Source organism: Copadichromis virginalis, linkage group LG15, assembly GCF_057382275.1.
Source record: "Copadichromis virginalis isolate Kocher_CV1m ecotype Utaka linkage group LG15, C_Virginalis_male_GT1.1, whole genome shotgun sequence".
Taxonomy (NCBI): domain Eukaryota; kingdom Metazoa; phylum Chordata; class Actinopteri; order Cichliformes; family Cichlidae; genus Copadichromis; species Copadichromis virginalis.
The window spans coordinates 7,538,138-7,558,218 of record NC_140632.1 but is presented as its reverse complement, the minus strand read 5'-3'; the positions used below and the strand labels follow the sequence as shown (position 1 = coordinate 7,558,218).

The 20,081-nt window shown below is 42.2% G+C and overlaps 1 protein-coding gene across 2 annotated transcripts; it reads right to left on the bottom strand.

Annotated features, from left to right (window-relative positions):
- Window positions 1-20: 20 nt before the first annotated feature.
- On the bottom strand, window positions 21-15,266 carry lpin1b (lipin 1b). Of its 2 annotated transcripts, none has more exons than XM_085431629.1 (20): window positions 14,676-15,266; window positions 9,180-9,383; window positions 8,981-9,076; window positions 6,756-7,027; window positions 6,502-6,615; window positions 6,284-6,407; window positions 5,861-6,197; window positions 5,414-5,507; window positions 5,108-5,292; window positions 4,903-4,996; window positions 4,669-4,738; window positions 3,906-3,998; window positions 3,759-3,820; window positions 3,526-3,664; window positions 3,166-3,314; window positions 2,623-2,709; window positions 2,290-2,442; window positions 2,080-2,194; window positions 1,784-1,887; window positions 21-1,696 (listed from the first exon to the last, which is right to left on the bottom strand). In XM_085431629.1, the coding sequence occupies exons 1-20, from the start codon at window positions 14,748-14,750 to the stop codon at window positions 1,522-1,524; spliced, it is 2,742 nt and encodes a 913-aa protein (XP_085287755.1). In that variant the 5' UTR covers window positions 14,751-15,266; the 3' UTR covers window positions 21-1,521. The 2 variants fall into 2 exon arrangements, with proteins under 2 accessions (XP_085287755.1, XP_085287756.1); XM_085431630.1 differs by lacking the exon at window positions 14,676-15,266 and adding an exon at window positions 11,419-12,796.
- Window positions 15,267-20,081: the final 4,815 nt, after the last annotated feature.

Here is a 20,081-nt window from a genome sequence, read left to right as displayed (position 1 = left end):
ATGAAGAGCAACCACAAAAATGAAGGTGAACATTTTTGTAAATCTTCATTTTATTTATGTATTTTTTTGTTGCCGAACAATGATCATCTCATGAGTTAGGCAAGCAGAGGAGTCTTTATTGTTTCTATTCACACATAAAGTGTTTACCCCAATGTCATTTATGAGTCCGACTGCACCAGTTTAACAAGCAACTGTTCAAAAGAGAGCAAAATGCAGATCACGTTCACAGCTAAGGCAAAAATAAAAACAATTTCACGCTACTTTAGCTCTTTCATTGAAAGAATAATAGCATTGTTAAAGCATTATGCACACACACACACACACACACACACACACACACACACACACACACACACACACACACACACACACACACACACACACACCATCTCTTAGAAACTATACTACAGGCTGATAATACTCTGCCAATTTTATTTGTTAAGTGACTCAGTCCCTGTTTACATATTCATATGACCGCATTATATGATATAAAGACCCTTTTTTTCTTAAAATACTATGACCTCTCTTAGCTGCTAGCAGTAGCAGAAGTGTACGCTACATCTTACACAGTCTGCATCTTATACAGTAACGTAGACTACATGAACTATAACAGAAAGGCGAAAAACTGCACCTCACAAACTGAAATCACATTCTCACCACAGCACATGCAGACTCTGAATAGAAAAACAAATATTTCACCAATCCCTCTCGCAAATAAGGAAGACGATGCTTTAAAGTGTTGTGCTTTTCTGTCCTGACACTCACTGGCTCGGTCGCCTCACATATGTGTTGCTACATAGTACAAATGCACGTGGAGAGCTGCACTTCCATGCTGATTGAAGGCTGTGTGTAAACTAAAGAGGACAAAAAATGGCATCGGTTAAATAAATATATAAATAAACGCAGAAATGAAGCCAAATGTAGAATTCAACTGAAGATGCTGGTTTAACTATACTGTTTTAATTTAAGCCATGTATGTATGTGGAAATGTTTACACCACTTCTGGCCCTGCAGAGCAGATGATCACAGTAAGAAAATAAATTCCACGTTGACTATTTGGCACAAATTTAAGTAACCTGCTCTCTCGTTATGATAAACAGAGGCCATAATTCAGCTATAGTGTGTGTTAAAGAATTGTCTAGGTCATACATTGTAGTCTAGCTACTGATATATTGCCAACACTCCCTATAAAATAGTATCCATACTAAGCTGCCTGAATAAAATACTAATATTTTATTCCTCACTACACATACATACTTTTAGTCAGATGACCCCAAAGTCCATCTTTTAATAAAAGTGTGCTTATATCCATCTTGTGAATTAAGACTATTCACAGCAGATTGCTTTACTCGTTTACTAGTTTTACTCTCCGCTGTCCATTTATAAAGTGCTCCATCTTCTGTTGAAAAAACAAAACGAAAACTCAACAATTATACACTCGCACACATCATTCTCCAACCCTCTGCTACATCTCAAGCACACCATCATTTAGTCCTTGCTCCAAAGGCCAGAGGTAGTCGGTCAGCTGCTGGAGCTGGCGGTCTGTTGAGGTGTAGTTTCCTGACTCTCCACCAGGGGGAACTGCTCCCTCCAGTAGGTGAAGTGGCTGTAGGTGTCCGAGCAGGGGAAGTCAGAGGAGGACGCTCGGGCCTTCAGCGGAAACACGTGGTCAACGACCTCGCACAAACGTACGTAGCTGAAGAGAAGAGAGGAGAGCGAGATGATGCAGTGATGCTGTAAGGGCCATGAGAGCAATCCAGTGGGACCTGGGTGAAGGACTTACGATGAGATGTTGGTCTTGGCGTGCTCCTGCACCAGCTCCCCTTTGGGGTTCACTGTAAAAATCCTGTTTAGTGACACCCCAACTTCTTTGTATGAGTATACATCCTACAAAGACAAGAACAGGGGCATTTTTAATGTTAGATATACTGGATATTAGACTTAAACAGTGCAAAAAATACCTAAAAAGCTTCAATTTACCCTCAGTGAACATCCAAACTCACTTTTATGGTGAGAAATAGACTAAACTATAAGCAAATATAACTGTTTGTAAGCTCTGCAGAGCCGCATGTGAGTTACCGTCGGTCTGTTGCCGAATGCTGCGTAGAACGGCTGCTTGTTGGGGTAGAAGAGGTTCTTGATATCAGTGAGACACTCTACCTTGAACTTCTCCGGCTTCTTCTCTATCACCTCCCTGTGAAACACAATCAGCACTGCACGATGAGTTCCTCCTGCATCCTCTCATGTACTAATATAGAAAAACAGATGCACGTTTGTGATCTGAAATACCTGTGCAGAGCTGAAAAGAGGCTGCTCGGGCTCAAGAGGACGGGGCCCATAGGAAGCATAGTGCCTCTCTCGTTGACCCAGTTGAGGTAACCTCTAGTCATGTCAGCCATGCCGATCGCTCGGGCTGAGCAGTACAGGAACTTGTAGCCATTTCTGATGTGGAGAGGAAGAGATTAATATTAACCAACTTGTGTCAATAGAGAGTTGAAATTACTAAATAATTTCTTTAACTTTGTAAAAGCATTTCTTTAAGAGCTTTATTTTATTTCTATAAAATCTCCTTTATGCTTTACTTTAAAACTGAGAGTAGACTGTTAACAAAGTAGTTCTTACTGGCTGACTTTGTGGTACAGCTGAGCAATCCCCTGGTGTGTCCAGTCTTTCCCGAGTGTGGGCAGGATATGACCTAATGTGTCTGACCTGGAGACAAATACAAGCAAGCGTTATTAAAAATGCATTTTTTTGCACTTGTGTAAAAATCTAATGATGTTTTATGTCATAGTCATCCAGATTTAAAACCCTTTGGAATACTTCTCATTGTTGGAATATATAAAAGCATCCTCTGTTTAGTCTGAGAGAGGATTTAAATGTCACAATAACTGGAAAAGTACCTGCTAGCTCTCTATTAAATGCTACCTTTGCAAGAAGCTGCATATTTAATCTTCTGATCAGAATGACAAATTGCCTCATAATCAGCAGTGAATAAATGTTACAGATGGAATAGCCGTGAAGAGTTTATTCATCACACTGAACCCTGCTGTGCACAGAGTTGTACAGCATGCAGATGAACCTAATACTGGAGCCACTTCCAGTAGATTTGCCGTCCAAACTAAACTCCATTATGCATTAAAAAAAACAAAAACAAGACACACGCACCTGGTAATGGTTCCATCTATGTCGGAGATAATTATCTTGTCATCCCAGTTCCAGAGGTAGATGGTGCCTTGACAGCGACAGGTTCCCTGGTACTGAGTGGTGACGCTGAACACGACATCGTTAGGCCCGTCTTGCAACTGAAGAGACAGCTGGGAAATTTGGTGAAGGGGGTGAAAATCCATGAAAAACCACTCAGAAAGGAAGAGAATTGTGTTATAGCTGCACCATTTGGGCTTGTCAGGTGGATCTTTACTGCTGCCATCTTGCTCAAGCTGGTAACTCATTCTTTTATGCTTCTTTTTTAATGTTTGAGCTATCTCTCTATCATATCCAAACTTGTGCTTTAACTTGTGTGCTCACCAGCTGCTCTGATGTGAGTCGGAGAGTTTTCTTATAAGACACGCCTCCCGTTGTGAGTACCGGCTCTGTCTGTATGAGGGAAGAGTTCTGCTTGGCTTCCCGGTGGTCCTCATCACTAGAGGATGACTCTTCTTTCAGTCTGTCATCAGAGAGGTGAACAGGGCATTTATATGCTTCAATATAAACCTCAGTAAGTGAGCAAGGACAATTTTGAGCCAGGAATGCTCTCTTACCTGCTTGTCATATTCCCAACCTGCTCAGCAGTGCAACAGGCCCCACGCTCAGAGGCTGAATCCTATAGGTAATAAAAACAGTGCCAGGTTGGTGTTTATCTGGCGCGTAACTTGTTCACAATTAACATAGCTGCTGCTTTAAATTACCGATTTGGCACTGCTGTTTTTGCTTCTCCAGGAGAACCACCACCTTCCTGCTTTCTTGGGCATCTTCTCCTTCATGATGTTCTCCACTGCAGCCTGAAGCAGACCACACACACACACACACACACACACACACACACACACACACACACACACACACACACACACACACACACACACACACACACACACACACCAAGCAACCACAACACAAAGCCATAAAGACACACTTAAAAAATAAAGCAAACTATACCGTAAATCAACAAACACTGAGGCAAAACCAAGAATGTGCCTGAGGCCGAAGCGGGGGAAAATACACCAACAGAATAAAAGTGAAAGCTTGTGTAGAGATATTAAAGGGGGGAGGGGTGTTTAAAACAAAAAATAAACATACAGAGCTGTAGCCCAGAACACTGGTCAGACAGCAGTGGAGGAACTGTAAGGTTGAGTGAATGTAATTAGGGCAGGAGGACTAACAGATGGATGGAGGGAGTAATAAAATAAGACGGGGAGAGAACAAAGGAGAAAACAACATTTAGCTTGAGAGCAAAAGTTTGGAAGACATTTGTTACACAATGTAAATTTTGTCTGCAGTAGCAAAAACTGAACACAGTGAGGTTTGAGGTCCACAGACTCCACATTAGGCCTTATGTTATGTAAAGTGGTGCAGTACCGGGATCAGTCAGAAGGGGGAATACTTCTCATGTAATCCAACCCAACTTACTGACTCCTAAATATCTGTGCAGCGTCTGCAATCAACTCTTACCTTTGGCAGAGGCTTCTGAAAGGCTTGCATAGCCAGCACAAGCGGAGCTGCAGTGTTCCAATTATAGTACCTGTGGGAGATAACAAAATGTATTTTTAGCCCTTCCATAAATGCAGCAAAACACATGTTTTTCAGCCAATTTTAGCTCATTAGGCCAAAGAGTTGTGCTAACGCTGCTGTTTTTGCCCGCAGTGTGTGACACATGAATCCATTCAGTACACTCGAATGTCTTACTTTGAGCCAATTTTCACCACTAAGTTGGGGTCGTCGATGATAGACGGGTTCTCTGTGAACTGCTGATAGGACACGGTCTTCTTATAAAATTGCTCTGTAAAAGGAAGGGAGAAGAAAAAAAACCCACACGTTACTTATTCCCCATGCTTACAACACAGTGTCTAAAGTGCATCTTGGAGTCGTGTCATGTCACGTGATCGTTTACCTTTCGTGATCTCCCTGTTGTCATTGAGCCCCCCACACAAAGAGATGGCAATTGATGGCAGGTCAGACATGGGATCGCAGTAACTGTCTACTCCACTGTCTCCTCCAGAGCTTACAGACTGAGGAGACTGACTGGTGCTGTGGAGGCCCGGATCCGAGATGCTCCTCACTGTTGCACCAGTGTCACTGCAAAAAAGAAAAAGAGGAGATACTTTTGATAAGAATCTCGCTGATCATTCTGCACAGTTCAGAAATACAACTGTATGAAACTTTTCTTAACATGAAAGCGTGCGTGATGTCCAAATACCTCTTAGGAAAATAAAGGGCTGCCACTTCCGGTTCAAGCTCAGTGATGTCGTCCAGATAAATTCCATCAGAACCAAGATGGCGACTCCTTTTATCTGCAAAAGAGCAAATTCATTTTCAGCCTCTTAGACTTTTCCCCCCCGACTGATTTATCCAGAAGCAAATCATTTGCCAGCTTGATCTCTGTGAGAGGGTCTATAGATGGATTATTATGAGGCTGTAAGCTTCCTTGTAGTACCAGATCCGTTCACCTGGCCCCTGTTTATCTTTGCAATCATATGCAGCGATTCAGACACATTTTTGGCTGTAAATCCATCTTATATTGCATCTTATCTTATACTACGGAGAGCAACTGATTGAGTTTGAGCAATTTGCAGTGTGAAGCTGCAGCTTCTCGACGTAACACAGTGCATTAAATGATACGTGGGGAAACCTTTTTAAGGTTTACCTTTTTTCTTTGACGGAGAGTCTGCTTTGCCTTGTGGACGGGGTGAAGTGTCCTCCATGTCGGCCACCATACGAGCTGCCACGCCTCCCACTGTTGTAACTTGCATCGCCGAAGTTATCGTTTGAGACTCCATCCCAATGGATTCTGCATCGACCATTTCCTCTGTGTGCATCGTCTCTGTCGGCATCAGCAGTCGCAGTGCTGGTATTTCCGAGCAGGGTCCGCACTGTTCCGAAGACACCTCAGGCGTAATCACACGGAAGTGCGTGCTTTCAGACACCGGGATAGATACGGGGCAAACTGGTGGAGGGCTGGACTTCAGTGGAAGGACAGATGGCTACAAGAGTGGAGAAGAGGATGATGATATGAGCTGAAGAAATAACAACACTGCAGATTAGGGTATCAGGATTAAGGCTTTCCTACCATGGCGGCCTGAGGCAGCTCTCCCCACGCCCAGTGCATTTCTGGATTCTGATTGTCTGTGTTTGACGGTTTGCCAATTAGCTCAGAATCACTCTTGGGAGATGTGGGGCGAGAGTTTCCAGGACTAAAAGAAAAAGAGATTATAGCATTTCCACATTTATTTCATGGATTTATAGCATTTACTGTAGGTGTGAAAGTATTTTGTGTGAGTCGAGCACCTCTGAATGGGACTCCACTCCCCATCTGAACGAGTGTACATGCCAGCCTGTTTGAAAGAACTGTTGGTCGAACCAACTGTGTTCTCCTCTCTAGAGACATCCCGAGATGAAGACCTGGAGTATAATCACAAAGACGAGTTAGTCAGGGTTTTCTTTACTCTCTCTTACACTGTCAGGTGATCATCCTCATCCTCTGCATGGGTATTTGATTAGTCCTTCACCATTTCCCTTCACTCCTCACGGCCAGCTCTTACCTGTTGCTCTCCATTTCTGCCACTTCATCCGAGCTGATGTCTATGGGGAACATGTCTTCGTCCGCGGAGTAGTCTCCACTTTCCTCTCTCCTCAGGCTGTCCGCCCGAGCCTTCCTCCTCCTCTTCCTCCTTTTCTTCATCATCACGTTACTGTTCTCGCCATTGCTTGCCACGGAGCACAGATTCTGTATGGGTGTCCCGGAGATCTTCCCCATCAAAACAGGTCCATCTGATAGGATAGGAGAGGTGGCCAGGTAGGAGGGAACCACTTCCTGTTAAGACAGGAAACAGGAGTGAAACAATGCCGAGCAGACAAAGAGCCTGAACGTTACACCAAAAACTACCCACATGAGGAAATCTGTTTGGATTTACTGTCAAAGCTTTAGGTCTGCACTGAAATTGGGTGCTGTAGGAGTGTTGCTGACTCCCCTACTGTTCACACTTTGGTTTTTGTAACGCAGAACAACATGTGATAGTGCAACCTGCACAGCTATTATCTCCTGCTTTGACATGAAGCTATGTCAACCACTGAGAAACAAAAGATAACAACACTCTGCATAAAAGTAGATTATAATCATTGCAATAAATCCCCCACTCCATAGTTAGTGTATCGCATGACTTTGGTCTGAGACATAGGTTTGCAATTAACTGCCAAACTGCAAAAACCTCCACAGAGGAAAGGGTTTGCCAAAGCAGAAGCAGACTCTGTTTCTCAGTTCTGGTCACTTTTATGATCCCTCCTTCTAGGAAAAGAAAAGAGTTTTCCAGGAGGTCTCCTGCTGTCCATCCAGGGGAACATAAATATGTGTGTGCAGACTTAGGGGAAAAACAGAAAGCGAAGACAAACTGACGTATAACACCATGATTTGTGGTCTGACAACAATGCCTCACGTTTTGCTTCCCTGAGCCAAGAAAATGGGTTCAGAGAAACAACGCTCCTCCCCTAGTTGCTCGTTCAAGCCTGAGAATTTGACACCACCCAGGGGAAAATAAATCAGACACTTCCCTCGTTACAGCCAGCCCCAAGCTTCAGTACTTTAGAGCTTGTTTTTATCTTTTTCTGCATGCATCCTCACGTGCATACAAAGCCAAAAAGAGAGAGAAAGAGAAAGAAGATGAGAGTACATGCAACCAGGCTCTTTAAAGCTGCAACTGAACCTCGCAAAACCAAAATAAAATTAAACACTGACTTTCCAAAAAACTGAGGAAAAACGGCTTTCCGTGAAGTTTTGTAAACATAAAAAGTAGAAATGTAGGTCAGACTGGAGGAATTCTGACATATCTTTAACTCGCCAAGCTCTGAGCATTTCTCTAATACTTAAGCCAGTTTCACAAATACTGCAATACCGCAAACATTTAAATTTCCAGAAGCATATTTATCCAGTTTCCGATTTATCCTCATGCTCCCAGTGTTTGACATACTTCCAGGTCATAAAGCCTTGGTGAGTAAATTCTGCGTTCTCAGCTCTTGCTCGCTGATAAACAAAGGCAGTCGGTTTTTAAAAAAAGGAAAGGGGAGAAATTCCTGGGTGCTGTGCCAACTCTGCACACAGTGCGACTTTGTTCAAACTACTATCATTCCGAGTAGGAAAAAGAAAGTTTGGATAACACTTTTCAGTTGCAAATGGGGAGTGTGTGAGCGCAGGGTGTAAATAAAGTGTTATCATTTGAATCTTGGTTTTATTTGAATCAAAAAGGCCACATAAAGGCGGAAATGGTAAATGGCCTGTATTTGTATAGCGCTTTTACTAGTCCCTAAGGACCCCAAAGCGCTTTACACATCCAGTCATCCACCCATTCACACACTGGTGATGGCAAGCTACATTGTAGCCACAGCCACCCTGGGGCGCACTGACAGAGGCGAGGCTGCCGGACACTGGCGCCACCGGCCCTCTGACCACCACCAGTAGGCAACAGGTGAAGCGTCTTGCCCAAGGACACAACGACCGAGACTGTCCAAGCCGGGGCTCGAACCGGCAACCTTCCGATTACAAGGCGAACTCCCAACTCTTGAGCCACGATCGAAATGTACTGCCTTTTATATGGCTACAAATATAACAGTCTTTTAGGGTTTTTTATATAAAGTTCTTCACTGCTGTGTCATTTTCTCACCTGTTCATTTAAGCAGTTCCACATGAGATCAGATGATTTGGCCAAATTAGTTAATCAAAATATAATTACATGCAGACAGCATTATGCTTCGCGGAAACGCTCCCAATCGTTACCTGATCATTTTCTGTTTCTTGCACAAAAAACGCCTCGCCGTTCTCCCCAAGCTTCATGTGGAGATCTACTGGTTCTCCGTTGATTTCCATGTCCACCTAAAAGCAAAAGGGTGAGAGCTGAACAAACTAGAACATTAAACTTTTCCTCTAAAGATGCCCTTGTTGTTGTTGTCGTTGTTTTTTTTTTTTATCTTCTCACCACTTTCTCTCGGGACCGTAGGACCCCCAGCTTGCCAAAGCGCACGTGGAATGGCGAGCACTGCAGGGAGCCATCGGGCTGTCTCACAACAATGACGTCGATGCAGCCAGAGAGGGTGGCGGGATTGAGGCCTCGGTACAGCTCTTTGACCTGGACAAACACCTGGCCCGCCAACTGGCCCACGAAATTCATGGTTTGACGGGTCTGGGGGAAGTGAACGGATTAAAATTATTTGCGTAAGTCACCTCTTCCTGAACTCGGCCAACTTTCAAAAGTGGACGCGCTTATGAGTGGGCATCTGCCGTAGCAATCTTCAGCCCGTGAATCAAAGCACTGGTGACATAACTCTCACCCCGCTGGAAATAGGGCGAGCTATTCCAACACTCTGAGGTAAAATAAGCTTTCTGTATGGATAAGAGATGAAGAAGGAGTTGAAGCTGTTTCCTGATCTGTAATTACAAACTGTACAAAGAACCTGTTACCACTTTTGACCTTACTGTCTCTCTTACATCTTACATCCCCTCGGGCCTCATACTGTGAGTCTGTAAAGCCTTACAACTGTTTTCCATTCACACATCAAAGGTCAAAGGACAGACTAAGTTAGACCAGACTGTCAAGTCATGTGTATATAATGTAATACAGTAAATATAGCATGAACTCAATGCATAAAACCCCCATCCACCCCCTTATGTATTTTTTTTAAGCCCATTTGAGTCAAACAACCTTTCAACACCAACAGGATTTAGAGTTCCCCTTAAAAAACAAATGTAAATAGAAACATTTTATAAATAGTTCAGCTTCCATTTCTAGCCCCGCGCTGGTGAAAATTGGAACATATTTAGCGTCTTATATTTGGCCGTAAGCAGGCTACAGAGGGTAAAGACTGACTACTATTACGATTTGTATAGCTTCTTGTAACAGACAGGATGAGAGTGCTGGAGGTGGTGATCCAGGGAAAGATGGCCTTAAATATGTTGGAAAAATGCCAACATATCCTACCCCTTGAGGACATGTGAACAAGAGACGAGGCCCTGTCTGAAGAACAGAGACACCGACTGTTAAATCTTATAAAAGATCTCTTCTAAATTACCTTTGCTGTATTAAATTATTAACTGAATTTTCCACCGGGGCGTTGTGTTACGACACTGTTGACTTTCAAGCAGAGGACTTTTAGTGCAAAATACTGTTACACAGTACAGTGCAGCCTAATCTAAAAATAGATGTCTTGTGTTTGTTCCTCTTTTTGTTTCATCTCAGTGTCTCTGAACACTAGCAAAATACTCGGGCTGGGTTTCAGAAAAAGAGCTCCTCCATCTAAAGAAGACCTTTTATGCACTTTTTCAGCGCCACATTTGTATCCTTTAGAATAGCTTAGTATTATTCACAGTTGAAAAGAATCCTTATTTATCTTAAACTGAGCCTTTATAAAGCCTGAGCATCCACCACTGGAACAGTGTATATATGACAGGAAACATGGAAGAAAGTAATAGATCCACTCTTTGTATTAATTAATTAATTAATTAATTTTTAGAATTATAGTGTGGATGCTATTCATTAATGTAATTAGCACTACTCTCTGGTACGATTACTGTTTACTATTCAACTTAATCTCATTTTTATTATATTTGTTTGGGGTTTTTTTTTAATCACCGTTGTGTGCAAATTTTTTCATTGTATAAGGCTCACAGTATATGCCTGTGGCACATCCTGCTCTGTGACCAAATAATTTCCCCAGTGGGATCAATAAAGGATCCATCCATCCATCCACTTGTGTTTAGCTGTGGTATGTTCATTTGGAAGAGTCTGGCTGAACAGCTTAGCAGATAATGTGTTCAGTCCCACATCAATACACAGAAACACACAGTACAAGATGCAATCTATTCCTGATTATGTAAGAAAATAAAACCTTCTACATGTAAGGAAATTCCTTTATTTAAATGTTTAAATAAAAAACATGTGATGTGACAAATCAGCTTCCATAACGCATGTTTAAACACCTAAAAGTGTAATAAGGTCTAATCGATATGGTAAACAGCTGACTCATATACCTCCTGACAGGGCAAACGGGAATTTTTTGTGATGAATGAAAAAAGCTTAATGAGCGTAAAGACAGATAAAAGACACACAAGTGGCCAGTGTGGTTATAACAGACATCTACAGAGTAAATAAAGACAGTTTATCATCGGTTTCATCTCAGAGTCAGGTGCAGTCAAATATACATAAACAATCCAAAACATACCTGTTTGAGCTGAGGGGCTGCCTTTTAACCAACACACGGGAGACGAGCGTTTCATCAACCGGGAATAATAAAACAACGAAACATTTTAAAAGACCTCCTGTTCCTCGATACAGGTGATGTCTGATGCCCGGATGCAGCTCCTGGGAGCATGGAGCAAAAACGCTACCGTTTAAGTTAAAGCGTTGACTCTTCCTCTCTAAGCGAGTCTGTTCCTCTCACTCAGGAGTCCTGTCACTGGGTGACGTCACTTGCAAAAAAAACCCCCGACCCGTTAGTTGGCCAATCAGCGTCGAGCTGTTGAGTTGCCAAGAAGAAAGAAAAAATCGATTCAATTGCCACAGTGGCAACAAAATTACCCTCTTTCTTACTTTGTCGGAGCTCTTCTGTGCCTACAGAGTGACTTTATGCTCTTTCGTGACCGTTTACATCCAGTCGCATTAAACTTGTAACCCTGATAACAAAAAAAATAAATCTACAGCAAGACATCTCACTTTACTTAAGTCTTTGACAGCGGGAAGCAGTGGAAGCTTCGTAAGCGTTTAAAGTCACCAGTCTGTCAGTCAGGTCTGATGCTGTGAGGTGATCTTTCTAGCCAATCACAGCTCTGCCTCGTAACACATGCCATGTTTGCTTACAGCGCGAGACCCTCCAGTGAGACTGTGCGAAGAGGATGTGGTCGGCTCGTGGTTAGTGAGATTAGGACACTAAACATAAGCAAAAATAGGTATTTAATGTAGAAAGATGCAAACGCTGAGTTTGCAAAGACTAACATACTCGAGAAGGAAACAAAGTCAGGATGTAAATGCACCAATTTCATTTCTAATTTAAAAAAAGCGGCTCTACTGTCATTAATGGTACAATTACATTACTGCCAAAACCACTCTGTCTGTATCTCTGTGCCTCAGAGCCCAAAATCCTGACAGCAGACTGCTTCTCCCCTCATGCTCCAGGACAAATACTGGACGGGGTTACACGCTACAAAAGCCTCACGTGCAGCTCTTCTGCAACCAAACCAAGCTCAGCCTGTGTGTCTGGGAAAATGTGTCTCTGAGTGAACACGATCTAATTGTTTTACCAGACTGTGAGGCAGAAAGGGGAAGAGTGTGTGTCTTCATAGTAGTTTTCCATCACAACTTAAAATGAGCGTTTATTGTTTTAGGTTTGCACTTTCGCAACCATCCTTTTTCAAATTCTGACAGTTGGTGTCAGGAAATATGAGGCGCTCTTAGTCATTTTTTTTCTCAATGCAAATTTCAAATGGAAGTAATGCAAATATTTTTGGCCAGGATGCTTTTAATCTCGCTTTTGCAGAAGTTTACTTTATTACACCCTATGGTCATCTTTACTCACTGGCCACTTTATTTATTGTTAGCACCTCGTTTTGCCTTCAAGGTCAAGGTCAAGGTCAAGGTCAGATTTATTTATATAGCAGGGGCGCCTTAATTCTTCATGGTACAGATTCCATTCTCCTCAGACCTGAGGCATCAATAGGAGACTTCCACCCAGAGAACTGGCCTCAATTAATGTTTGTTCACTTCCAGACCATTCTCTGTAAACCCTACTAATGGTTATATGGAAAAATCCCACTCGATCATCAGTTTCTGAAATGCTCAGACCAGCGTGTCTGGCACTTAAATCAGATGCTCAGTTTGAACTTTGGTGGGTGATCCTCACCATGTTTACATACCTAAATGGATTGTGTTGCTGCCACGTGATCACATATAAGCAACAAGCCTTTTAAGCAGGTGTACCTAAAAAGGGGTCAAAACAACTCATCAGTGTAAAACATGTTATGCTTACACTGTTACACTGAACGCCAAAACACTTTCGCTTTGTCTTTTTACATAAACTATTTTAAATATCTGCAGTAAACACCCTGTCCTTTAAACACTCGATGTTACACATACCGATGTATATCTGTACCATCGGTAAGCCTATCCCAGAGTGCCTACGTAAACAGGCGGGACACACATTATGTCGGTGACAAACGCTGGCGTCACTGGACCCTCCGAGGATACATGAGCCACATAGCTGCCGACATGTTTCCAAGAACACGTTGTTTTGCCAGGCAAACTCAGCCAGCGTTGTACACTTTTAAAAAAGCACATGATATCAGTTTAATTTTCAACATGAATGGTCAGAGACGTGACCTGTGTCAGGCTACAAGAAACCTGCTGACATGTGACAGTCTCACTTGCCTACTCGGCTGAAGAAAAACATCAGCTTCAAATTTCTACTTGGTGCATTTACACTGTTGTAATAGACCTCAACTGGTGAACATGTAAGCTGTTCTTGTTCTTTTAGGACAGCCCCGCTAAGGGGAAATCATTTTTGCTTTTGTGTTCTCACACCCTGTGAGGCCAAGAGGAAGTGATGACTTGTGAGATGTCAGTTCACTGCCTTCCTAAGCAGTGGTCACATACTGTACTTACAATGTAAGGGTGTAATAGCACACTGTCCATTCTGCAGACAACGTGCTACATTTAACATTTAAATGAATTACTGATTTACAGGTAAAATGTTTGCTTGTCCTGTCATAGATCTGGTCATGCACTTTAATACATACAAAAAATGCAGCGAAAGGTGCTTGACAGTCATTTTTTACAAATGACTCCACCATAAACCGGACTTACTCAACACAGTTTGCCTCAGGTATTACTAATTCTTGTTAAACGACATTTTAATTGAGTCAGTTGTTAAAATAATATAGGTTTCTGATTGGCTGAGGCGATTCTGGCCTGAGGATCATGAGACAGAGGCTGAAAAGACTAAACTCTGACTCAGAGACTAAAAGGAAAAATAATGAGCTTTTCCAGGGCTTATGGTTGTAGATTGTTTTTAAAAAGTCATTTAAGTTAACTGTAAGATGTCAAACAAATACGGAAAAACAAAAAGGAAAACATCTGCTGTCTTTCGGTGTTGTGGATGCATTTGTGAATATAGTTGATAACAACTGCTGTAGGGTATCTCGTAACTTTTACTTGACCTAATGAGTCTGAGCCCGTCATCTTCAGTTTCAGTGGTAACGTCTAGTCTTACACTGGTGGATTATGGAAAAATACAACCCCGCTCTCCCTGCTTCTACTCAGAGAACCTACTGCATGACTTTGAAAGGTTGTCGTGACTATTTTATTCATGTTCACATTGCACAAATGCTGAAACACACAAACGGGTATAACTTGCTTTAAGCGTTATTCATGCTTTTGTGTTTTTTTCCACACATGCAGATGATTTTCTTTTTTCTTAAATCGCTTTACCCAGCTCCAGGTGGTGTCAGTGGCATAGTTCTGAGCAGCCTCATCTAACTCGTCTCCATCTTCTGCTGATATCATGATTCCATAGTGTGTTTAATCCCAGCGGCAGATGTTTGGTCTTTGCCACCTCTCGATAGATATGAGTCTGGTCTGCTCAAGAACTTGTATCCTTACTCTCTCCGCGCATGTCAAGTGTCTGACTGTTGAGTGCAAGTGAACAGTGTCTTACTAAATTTACCCAGGCCCCCTGGTTGGAAACCTGAGCTGGGTCTGGAGTGGTCATCATGCACCAGACCCTTTGATTTCTTAGGCATTTGATGAGGGGGACACCTGCTAAAATTGCATTTTAGTGGAACTGGGCATCTTCCCTTTAGACATGATCACACAAGAATGACACAATAAGCTGCACTGGCACAGAGATCTACCTAATAAGACATGCCTGACAGTGCCTTTTAATATGTAAATGTCTCATTAGTTCAGACTGTGCCACCTGTTGTGGGTGTTGATCCTTTGTTGACAGTATAGTGTTGTTGCATCACGTTGAGACAAGACCACCTGTTGCATTGGGTGAAATCCAAGACTCCCAAGTACCCAGTGACTCTTCCAGTGATTACTGTAATTAATATTAGACTATTATACACAGTGTGTTTGAACTGATGACCTTTGTTAGTCTAAGGGGTGGGGATGGGGGGGCTCCTTAGTCTAAAACACTGTTTGGTGGGTGTTATGTGTCAAAGTGACATTCACACGAGTGCCAAGGATTCCCAGCAGCACATTTAATTTTAAAGAGATTAAATGTATTCATAAAGTATTTGCTATATTAGAAGAGTAGAGTTTGCTACTCCCTTCACAGAAATGTGCAAACCAGACTCATCATGACAAAAGTTGGAGAACTGAGTGCAGAACTGAGGAAGGGTACAAAGGTCATTCAGTGTCAGCTCATCAAATGTCTCCCACCTGACCATGTGAGATTTTCTTGAAAAGTGACACTACAGCTAGATAAAAAGAGTTGTTCCTTTCATATTAAAGCTTTAATGTCTATTAAACATGTAAGGACGTTCCCCTTCACTCTGGACCTAACAGCCTCCACGCTAATGTTAGCATCTCTGTGCTTGTGCTGCTAGATTTTCAGTCCTTTCCGGGAGCTTCACTACCACCCGGGCATCACTTTCCAGCCTCGCCAGAGATACATCCATCGCGGGTCCCGCAGGATTTTCCATAACTCCAATGGAACTAAATCGTTCTGGTCTGCTACTCGCCGCCCTCGCAGGAACCCTGATCGGGCTGTCAACCATCGATCTCTAGCCCACCTGCCCAGGGCGCCCACTGCGATTAGCAAAAAAGAAGATACTCCACTCAACTTCGGTCTTCTAAACATTCGTTCATTGACAAGTAAGGGACCTCTCATCCAAGACCTCCTATCTGACCGTAAGTTTGACTTTTTCTGCTTAACTGAAACCTGGCAACAACCTGATGACTTTTCTCAGCTAAACGAATCTGCTCCTCTGGGGTTTGTTTACTTTTCTAAACCCCGCTGCTCAGGTCGTGGGGGTGGTCTCGCGATCCTTTTTCGCCAGCACTTGAAAGTCCTGCCGGTTAATGTTGATACCTTTAGTTCTCTAGAGGTCCTTGCATGTGAGCTGACTGGACCCATTCCCACTATCATAGCTACTGTATACCGCCCCCCCAAACCTAACCCTGTCTTTCTCAGTGACTTTGCTAATCTACTAACCCATCTTTCATCTCTCTCCCCAAATGTGATCTTGGTGGGAGATTTCAACATTCACATGGACAATAATGACCTTCTGCTCACCAGAGACTTTTCCTCCTGTCTCGAAGGCTCTGAATTTAAACAATTTATCGATTTCCCCACTCACTCTAAAGGACACACCCTGGACTTGGTCTGCTGTTCTGGTCTTACTCCCTCGAATCTTTCTGCTACTAAAAGCTCGGCAGCTAGAGCGTAAATATAAGAAATCTGGTTTAACTGTTGATTCAGAAATCTATAAATACCATGTACTTCAGTATAAAGACTCCATTAACAAGGCCAAACAAAGCTTCTACTCTGGTATTATCAGTTCTTATGAGGGTAATGCTAGGACTCTGTTTTCAGTTTTCAACAAACTAATTCAACCCCCCAACGCTTTACCACCGCACTTCTATTCCTCTGAAACATGCAACTCCTTGATGCTGTTCTGGACTACGAAAATCGATAACATCCACCAGCAACTCAGATCAAATGTTGTGTCTACGCCCTCTCCAGAACCTTTTCTCCTTTTTGAGCCGTTTTCCACTTTTCATCTTCCTGATTTATCTGATATTTCCGAGTTAATATGTAAATCAAAACCTGCCACATGTCATCTTGACCCCATGCCCACGGGGCTTGTGAAATTCTGCCTCTCTTCTTTACTCCCACTCATCTGTGCTATCATTCACTCTTCTCTCACCACCGGTATCGTTCCCTCCTTATTGAAGACTGCTCTAGTCACTCCTATACTGAAAAAACCTTCTTTAGATCCTAACAACTTTAACAACCTCCGTCCGATTTCCAATCTACCCTTCATTTCTAAGATACTCGAAAAAGTGGTTGCAGCTCAACTTCATTTACACCTGGTTAATAATAACATCTATGAGAGATTTCAATCTGGTTTTCGCTCATGTCACAGTACCGAAACTGCTCTACTTAAAGTCACTAACGATCTCTTAATCGGAGCTGACTCTGGTCTTCTCACCATTCTCGTCCTTTTAGATCTGAGCTCAGCCTTTGACACCATTTCTCACTCTGTCCTTCTGAGCAGACTTTCCTCTCTCGGCATCTCTGACACACCCCTCGCCTGGTTTCAATCATATCTCCTCGACCGTTCCCAGTTTATTCAACTAAGATCATTCCGCTCTCGTCTATTCCCCGTCACCTCTGGTGTACCCCAAGGCTCAGTTTTAGGCCCTCTTCTCTTTATAATATACATCCTCCCTCTAGGTACCATCTTCCGCAAATTTGATCTTCAGTTTCACTGTTTTGCTGATGACACCCAGTTATATCTCTCTTGCAAACCTGATTCCTCCCTCCCACCTTCTTCCCTTACAGAATGTCTATCCAAGTTAAAATCCTGGTTTACCTCTAATTTTCTAAAGCTCAATGAGGATAAAACTGAGATCCTCCTTATTGGCACCAAATCCAACCTTTTGAAGGCAAACCATTTCTCACTCACCATCAATAACTCCACAGTTCTCCCTTCTCCTCAGGTTAAGAGCCTTGGTGTCATCCTAGACAGTTCACTTTCTTATAAATCACACATCAATAACCTCACCCGTTCTGCCTACTTCCATCTACGTAACATTAACAGATTGCTTCCTTCTCTTTCCACCCAGTCTACGTCCATTCTTGTACATAGTCTTGTTACCTCCCGTATTGACTACTGCAATTCTCTTCTGCATGGTCTCCTCCAAAAATCCCTCCATAAGCTTCAACTGGTTCAGAACTCTGCTGCTCGCATTATCACCAGAACCCCCTCCTACCAGCACATCACCCCTGTTCTTCAGGAACTTCACTGGCTCCCTGTGAAATTCCGGATAATTTTCAAACTTCTTCTGCTCACCTTCAAGGCCCTTCATAACCTCGCTCCTTCTTACCTTTCTGACCTGTTAACCACCACTTGTTCTGCCCGTTCACTTCGTTCTTCTTCTTCTGTCCAGCTTACTGTACCTTCCTTCCGCCTCACCACCATGGGAAGCAGAGCTTTCAGCTGCTCTGCTCCCAGGTTGTGGAATTCTCTGCCCCCTGAAATAAGAAATATTGGTTCTCTCCCCCAGTTTAAATCCCAACTCAAAACTCATCTGTTCAAATCTGCATATTCACTGTGAATCCACTGTTTGTTCATTTTATCTTGTGCTTTATTTTATTGTTCTTATTCCGCCATTGTTTTACTAAGTGTTTTATCCTATTGTAAAGTGTCCTTGGGTGACTTGAAAGGCGCTCATAAATAAAATTTATTATTATTATTATTATTATTATTTTTAAAAAGTAACTAAGTAACTAAGTAATTAATTACCTTTGAAAATAAGTAATCAGTAAAGTAACAGGATTACTTTTTTGGGGAAGTAATCAGTAATTAGTTACTTTTTTTATGTAACTTGACCAACACTGATTGCGATGCACAGTTACTCACAATTACGTCACAAAAAAAGTAACTGTGCGATGCAAAAACAGTACAATGAGAATTTAGAATGTTTCCTTTCTTACTTGTTTGAGTTATTTATTTAATCTAAGTTCATATTCTCTCTCTCTCACTCTCTCGTGTTTTCTTTAATGAACTACTGTGATAAATTTTTAAGAAGAATGAATGGCACGTGGTTCATTAGAATTAAGTCAGATGTCCTGCTCTAGAAGTGACATCTCCAGTTTCATTATTCACTGATGACTCCTCTACTTCTGGATCACCTATCAGTGCATTGAAAATATTTTGAAACCACCATTACTAAAATTTAACCTTGACTTCATTAATGTCAATCTAGTTAACACAAAAGTTAAACAGTAACAGTTAACTCACATTGTTTTGCTGGTGTAACCGTATTTATATGATTCCAGTTTTGTTATCTATGCATTTTTCTACACGTTACTGACTCCATGGCGCCCTCTTAGAGGTAATGTCAGACACAATACTGTGTACAATTACTGTGCATTAACATCCATGTATCTACTATACTGGAATATTTAAAAACACTATAAATTATTGACATATTCATTAAATTGCAATTCCATTTTATTTATATAGTGAAAAGTTTTAACCTTTGGGTCTTGGAGGGTTGAGCTTGGCCTGCTATGATTGATGTAGGAAGCTCTTTGCCCAACTAATTAACATTCCCAAGACCACCATGTGGTCTTGGGAATGTTAATTAATAAGGGGATGCAGATAAGCAAATCATCAGGGATCTTTATTCTCAGCAGGATTATTGAGGTCAAGGATGGCCTTGTCACCTCGTAAAAATCCAACGGGCAAGGGACAGGCCGAAGGGGAGGATAGCAAACTGATGCACACTTCCCAAAAGGTGAAATGCAGAAACCTTCTGTGTTCAAAATGAACTGGCACATGGAAGTAAGCATCATTGAGGACTAAGGTGAACCACTCTCCTGGAGTGATGGTCTTCAGGACATATAGTATCTGGAATCAAGAAGTAAGTGGAATAAAATCCCTTGCTCATTAATCCCGTGTTCTGATTGCACTATTGTGATAGCCCTTTTGTAGCATATTTCCTATGACAAGCCCAGTGTCTTCACAGAGTGTGACAGAAGTCACTTTCTCTGAAAAGGGTGAGATCGATGACGAAACTGCAGCTTGTACCCCCGGGACATTGTTATCAAAACCCACTTATAAGGCCTCTCATCTCTCACTGAGAATGGCAAAACACTGC

Coding starts and splice junctions, on each gene's coding strand:
- lpin1b (XM_085431629.1), bottom strand. CDS start 14,750: ATGATATCAGCAGAAGATGGAGACGAGTTAGATGAGGCTGCTCAGAAC. Junction 2,710..3,165: donor ATAGATGGAACCATTACCAG/GTGCGTGTGTCT, acceptor ATTTGTCTCCAG/GTCAGACACATTAGGTCATA. Junction 2,195..2,289: donor CTCTTTTCAGCTCTGCACAG/GTATTTCAGATC, acceptor TGTGTTTCACAG/GGAGGTGATAGAGAAGAAGC.